The sequence below is a fragment of the Lissotriton helveticus genome, chromosome 1_1 (assembly GCF_964261635.1).
Source record: "Lissotriton helveticus chromosome 1_1, aLisHel1.1, whole genome shotgun sequence".
NCBI classification, from domain to species: Eukaryota; Metazoa; Chordata; class Amphibia; order Caudata; family Salamandridae; genus Lissotriton; species Lissotriton helveticus.
Window position 1 is genome coordinate 767,252,960 of NC_136057.1, and position 7,125 is coordinate 767,260,084.

The 7,125-nt window shown below is 44.8% G+C and overlaps 1 protein-coding gene across 10 annotated transcripts in view; it reads left to right on the forward strand.

Moving 5' to 3' along the window:
- The window catches only part of ANKRD26 (ankyrin repeat domain 26), a 1,096,841-nt gene extending 1,091,755 nt beyond the window's left edge, over positions 1–5,086 (forward strand). For all 10 annotated transcript variants that reach the window (XM_078674324.1, XM_078674330.1, XM_078674326.1 and 7 more), the window contains one exon: positions 4,350–5,086. In XM_078674324.1, coding sequence (XP_078530450.1) covers positions 4,350–4,498 — 149 coding nt within the window. In that variant the 3' untranslated portion in view covers positions 4,499–5,086. The remainder of the gene's footprint in view (positions 1–4,349) is intronic.
- Positions 5,087–7,125: the final 2,039 nt, after the last annotated feature.

Here is a 7,125-nt window from a genome sequence, read left to right on the forward strand (position 1 = left end):
ATCAATTTTCCCATTTATCGATAAAAGATTTTGCTGCATGGCGAGCAATGAGATTTCCAGGGAGGTAGTGGCCTGCAGCAGCAGCTCCTGCTCTGAGTCAGAGTGCGTGTGCTGTGTCAGCCTGCTGGTTCATTTGGACTCCAACATGAGTCCGGACTAGTGTTTGTCTGTTTTCCCCATGTTGGTCCAATTTGTAGAAACAGCTGTAGTTTCTGTGAGCTGCCTTGAGGACCTCTCATCACAGACAATCTCCCATCCGCATCCATTTACGCACCGCCAATAGGAGCTACACTTGTGCTGGGGATATTCTTACTCATGCTCTATGTACTCTTATGCAAAACAATTCCTCCATCAGTTCCAGTTTAGGGACTACTTCAGGGGGATAACCTATAGTCAACAATAACCTTCTCAGTGAGTGGTGCAGCAGACTGCCCAGACATTCAGAGGCATTGACACAAGTCATCCAACTCCTCTTCCCATCTTACAGTGCCCACCAAGCTGCTTTAGTCTTGCAGTAGCTCATATCCAATCAGTGGAAGAGGGGATAATCCGTATTTCCTTCCAGGTTGGTGATCCATCATGTCTGACAGATGGTTCTTGCAGATTGTCCAAAAGGATTATCCCTGCCTCACCCCACCTCACACATTTTGGAGGAGCTCCATCCATCCTACTATAGTAGCGTACACCTCTTACTCTCTAAAAGTGCCATCCAACAGGTACCCGATATAGAGAGGCGTGGGTTGTTAGTCATGCTCCTCGTTGATCCTGAATAAGGACAGAGGCCTCGGGCTTACCTGGACTTCTGACTCCTGAATACCTTCCATCAGAAGGGCAAATTCAAAATGCTTATATTGGCTCACATTATTTCTGCTCTGGTTGGTTCCTTGGACTTGCAGGATGTGTATTTCCATAAACCGGTTCTGCAGGCCCACAGGTCGTGCCTGCCGTGCAAGGCGGGCCAGGGTAATTTTTAATATGTGATGTTCTCGGGCTCACCACGTGGGTGTTCACAAAAGGGATGGTGGAGCTCTCTGTCCATCTTTGCAGGTCAGGACTCCCTGTATTCCCAGACCTCAATGACTGGCTGCTGAAGACAGGCTTGCTGCTGTCAGTAGTGGACTTATGTTCTCTGCACCAACGAGTTTAGGCCATTCAGAATATGATCCCAATGCTTCAGGCTCAATCATAGATCTAGGTGAAAGTGGATTTGAGCCTTCTGGGCCTCTTAGTCATGCACATCCTCCTTGTGACTATGCCAGTTGGCATATGTGAATCCTGGGCTGGAACCTAAAATCCCAGGGTGGCCAGCATTATGGAAGTGTAATCTGCGAAAGGTGAAAATTAGTGGCCTCCAGCAGAGTCAGCTCCACAGCAACCTACTGGAGCTACAGGTCATTTGTTTGGCCAAAACCTTCCTGTATTCCATCAAGGGAAGGCTGCACAGGTTATTTTGGACAGCACCACTTCCATGTGGTACTGCAGTAGGCAGGTTGGAGTGAGGTCCTGCATTTTGTGCCAGGAGACTTTGTGTCTCTGGTGGTCATTGGAGCACCAGGGCATCTTTCTTGTCAGCAGTGACCTAGTGGAGTACCTGAACGCTAGCAGTGGTGCAGAGCATCAGTGGGGGAAACCTGACTAGTTCTTTTCACCACCATTGTGAACCCATACTGTCAACAGTTCTGTACTTTGGAGTTTCTTCCAGAGTGCTGATTAGAAGACGTATTCACCTGAAATGGGACAAAGGACTCCTGTGCTCCTTCCTGCCACTGCCTCTCTTGCCTGGAGTTCTGAAGATTGAAACAATGGGCCCAAGTCATTCTACTGGCCTTGGATTGGGCAAGGAGGAGAGTGTGTTACCAGGAACTCTTGGGCATGAGCATCTGTCCTTTGATTAGTCTGGCAGTACTTGAGGAACTCCTATTTGAGCAGCAGGGCAGGGGTCAACCACTGAATCTATTCAATTTACACCGCCATGTATGGAGATTGATGAACAGCAATTGACTGCATTCGACTTACCACCTGAAATGGTGGAAGTCTTCCTCACATCAGATGCCCTTCCATGAAATTCATTGATGTGGGGTACTGGGACACATTTGTAACCTGGTGAGGTGCCCAGCACATTGACCCCTGGCCAGTACATTGACCCCTGTTTAACAGCAAAACCATTGAACACCGTTTTCTTTGTTTTGGTTGTAGCCCAGCAAGGCCTGTGATGGGCAGTATAAAAGGTCACCGTTTTGCCCGGTTTACATTTGACAGACCAAACCTCTTTGTTCTGACCACCTGTTGTGATTGTCAACTCATCGCATGATTGAACTTTGAACTCTGCTGGTGCAACCACTGTACACCACATTTTTTTCTGGAGAACTTGGTGCGGCCATCATACCAAAAGTCTTGACTCCTTTTCACATTGATCAATCAGTCGCACTTCCATCGAGCCCCCTCGCCTCTCAAAAGAGGAGATGCTCGTTTAGACCCCAAAGAGCTTTACATTTTTCCATAGATCTGTACCAAGGATCATCAAGTGGACAATCAACTTTTTGGAAGAACAATACAAAAATGGCCCATACCAAGGTGGGTGGTCCTCTGTATTAAGATCTGCTATGCACTGGCCAAGAAGCAGCCCCCGAAAGGTCTGAGAATCTATTTCACCAGGGCTAAGGCAACCTACCACTGTATATGCAATAATAACACACTTGGCAAATGAAACAGTTAAATGCATGGATAATAATATGAAGTTTAAAAACACAAGAATAAAACACAGGCAAGTTATATTAGATATCCTGCAAGAAATCAGAAAGATATATACACTAAATACATCAGATGATTAACTTGGATACAAGTGTACTCCGACTCACTGACACATCACAAAGTGAATACTCAAAGAAAACACCTCAGATGATTATAGCCACTTGAAACTGAAGGTGCACACTGACCGTTACGCATCACAATGACTATTATAGCCACTGCAAACTGAATATGCATGCAAACAGCCACACATTACAATGGCAACAATCAGAAACAAATCACCTCACCGATCTTTCACTCGACATCCTTGCCAACTCAAGCTGAAGGAGCCCTTTAACAGCCAGTCAGGACTCTCGACTGTGACTCAAATTCCGTTTTCTTGTGACGACACGTCTGCCCCACAAGTGAGCCCCTGTCTGGATGCCAAGATCCCCCACCTTTAATACGTTTACTCAACCTAAGGCGAAGGTTCTAGAAACCTCGTCCCTTTCTTCTGTTACGAAATAACCAAGCTGATCGTACAGGTCTGTGTCCAGGTCAAGACAGAAGCTGACCAGGCCCCGGTATTTTAAATCCGAGACATAGCTGTACATTTCACACATTTCTCTGGCAACAACAATCTCTGTTCTCATGCTTTCAAATGCACATCCCACACGTTCTGTTCCTGGCAAGGCTGTCCTACTCTGTGACAGCTCCCACTTTAAGACTTCAATATTAAATCTTCAAGTAAAAAAGGCATATGCAGGATGTTCATTCAAGCTAGGGTAAAGTAAAAACACAAAAAGTCAATTAAAATCATGGTAGTCAAAGGTCATCATGTGGTTTTAAACCATAGGAGCGCCTATAGCACTACAGTTTTACCAATGAATTCTTTATTAAAGGGGCCTTCTGCATATCCCATCCTCTGTATATAGACTCAGCTAACGTTGTAAGAGCTGTGAGGTTTAAGATTTGCACTTAGTTCAGTGAAGGTAATTGAGCCATAATGAGGGAATAATAAACAAGAGATCCTTACCACCTCAAGTTAGACCTTTTCCACCAAATAGTTTCTTTTAGGAGTATTAGAGTGGCTTTGTATTAAAACAATAGTTGCCAAATATAGGAATGGGGACCTTCTTGACTTTGTACACTTTCTGCTTAGGGCTCAGTCAGTAGCGGGAACATTCAAAAGTACATTAAAAGGGCAACTCCATGGTACATTATTCTCTACTACTATTCCGCCCTACCTCATCAACCTCATTGGGACCTTTTCAAAAAGATCACTTACTCCACCCTCACATACATGGACATTCTGAGATATGCAGCTTCCACCATTCTGGAAGTCAGATACAACCTACCTCCACTGGTCCCAAAGAGGAGAAACTTCCTTCCAGATTCTCCTCTCCTGGGATACATTTTGGTATTTTCATGTCCCAGCAAGGTTGGAGACATGAATCAGTCCTTTATACAGTCAGATGGATTATGAAACCTGACTCTTTAGAAGAAGGATTTTTTTCTTTCTCCTTTCTATTTATGTAAATATCTGCATATAAATGTAACTTTAGTTCAAAGTAAACAAGTACATTCAGTTGAATGATGCTATGATTCGATTTTTTTTCCAGCTAATGCTGATCTTGAATCTAGAACTATTCGAATGTCTCCGGTAGGATCTACAACAGATTCTTTAAGAAACACAACTGCGGACCAAGATCCGATATCCAGAGCAACCCAACAGTATCTAGACGTTTTGAAGAAAAATAGCAAAATTTAGATGAAGCACCAAGGGACTCTTTTGAAAGTGACGTTGTTTACAGACAGCTGTTAAGTTTCCCATTAAATCTATGAAATGTGAAATATTTAAATATTTTTTTATTCAAATAAAATTTATACGTTGATGTTTATTTGTATGATTATCATGCACACTGCACTTGTCTCAGGATGTACTTTGCATGACTGTATAAAACTACGTAAGTTACTATGCCAAAGCCATAACTTCCTATTTGTAACAAATATTACAAATGTTAAACAGTGTTCCTGAGTTACTTGGTTGACCAAGTGTTGGCTGTTGCTGCTCCATTTGTTTTCTGGTTCAAAGTTTTATGTTGAAAAAATATTTTTGGTAGTCTGTGTATTTTTGATAGCCATATATTTAATATTTGTGTATGTTGTCGAAAGAAACTGTCATGTTGTCAGACCACTATTTTATAATGCTATGGTACTTTCCTGTTTCAGTATTTTAAGTTTTAAAATGTCTTACAGTCCTTGATATTGCCAAGAAATATGTAGAATGTATTTTATAAAAGACGCAAAGTTATCTGTTTGATGAATTACGTTTTCCATTAAACGGTACAGTGAGGAAGCTTATGAGTAACTGTCATTCTTGTGCCATTTATTTATATTTATTTGCCAGTTTTGTATAGCATGGACAAGACTCTAGAGTACCAAAGTACTTACATAGCAGTAGTTTAACGAATTGTTGGCATTATTTACGGCTTTCACAACGGCGGACATATCAGTGGGAATTTACATATCTTACGTTACAGTCCATAATGAGTGAAAGGAATACGTTGGGTTCCCATGTGGCAATCATCTTCTACACAAATGGCTCAAGGCTAAGGTCTTATTAACTTGTCATTTAGGCTTGAAAGTAAGGTAAGATGAGGCAGGGATGCCCCCTATCCCCCTCCTGTTTGCCTTGGCCATAGAGTCGCTGGCCCACTGAATCAGTAGGGACAGGTCATTCTGGGGTCTGGGGCTGAACGACGACTGGGAAGAGCGTATTTCTTTATACGCTGACGATATTGTGTTATACATGGCCAGACAGTACCAGTCGATGGCGCAGGCGCTTCATCTCTTTGAACTATTCGCTAGCTACTCAGGATACACTATTAATTGGGCGAAGTCAGTAGTCTACCCGCTCTCGTGTCCTCCCCCACGGATTCCGGGCAGGTGACCTGCATCAATTGCTGTAGACGGGTTCAAGCATTTGGGGGTATACATCACCAGGAATAGGGCGGAGTTCCATACCAATAATCTGAACCCCAACTGAGACGCCTGGGGACGGACGTGTGTCATTGGAGATCGCTACCTCTCTCCCTCACAAGACGAGCTGCAATATTCAAGATGCTAGCATTGCCTAGACACCTCTACATTTTACAAAATGTGCTGTATCCGATTCCAGGCAGTGCAGACGTTGCCCTGGGATGGTGGCAACCCCAGGATTGCGTTGCACAAACTGACGAGAGGAGTTTATGTTGGGGTGCTGGCTCTCCCAGACATACAATTGTACTATTAGGCCTCCCAGCTACAGGAGGTCAACAACTGGGTGTACGCGGCTAGGTCGAAACCGGCTTACAGAGTTGACCCGTTGGTCATGCCAGAAGGAAACTGTGAGCCATTGCTCTACGATCGTAAGCCAAGGAAGGACTGGCCCTCACACACAGAGGTGGTGGTTCAGTGTTGGCGGGAGGCGAACAAGTTCCTGGGGTGGATGGGCTCCCTGACGGGCAGAACCCCTCTATGGATTGGTGATCAACTAGCAGAAGTGACCCGGGTGAATGGCTTCAGGGGATGGAAACTAATAGGCATTGAGTACCTGAGAGACGTCTGGAAGGGGGATACCCCCCATTCCTTTGACTATCTGAAAAAAGATTACGATCTTCAAGACACACAATATTACCCCTACATACGCCTCACTCACACTCTATGCTCACACATATTGGGCGGCACGTCAGTCCCGGAGTATTCCCCTATGGAGGATAGGCTGCTCCTCGACCCCATATTAGAGAAACCCACTTCCACTATCTACTGCACACTCATAAATAACATGCCTGATCCATTGGTGTCCTTGCGAGAGAGATAAGCGAGAGACATAGGTGTCCTGGAGGACGACCATTGGCAGGATGCCCTACAAAGCCCGCGAGAGATAGCATTCTGATAGATACATCTGCCAGTGGATTCCTCACCTTGGGAATATCCCCTGCGCAGCAGCCAATTAGAAACTTTTGTAGCTTTCCACGGCGGCAAGGTCATGGACGACGTCACAGAGGGTACGACTCCGCTCGCGACCCCGCTGACGTCACTGGATCCATAGTAGGGCCTCGTCGGCGTGATGACGTCAGTTCCCTTTTTTCCGCGCCGTCTGCGCCAACGGTTTTTTGGGACTCTCCGTAGTTACTTTGTAATTCCTAGTATTCTCGTCTGTTCTTCTTGTTTTCTTTCTAAAATGTCGGGAAGAAAGTCCGGATTCAAGCCCTGTAGACAGTGCGGGAAGCAAATGTCTATTACTGACCCGCATCAGGACTGTGTTTGGTGCTTATCTTCCGATCACGACGTCGAAGAATGTGCGTGCTGTAGGAAGATGAACCCGAAGGCATTGAAAGAAAGGGAGGCAAAGTT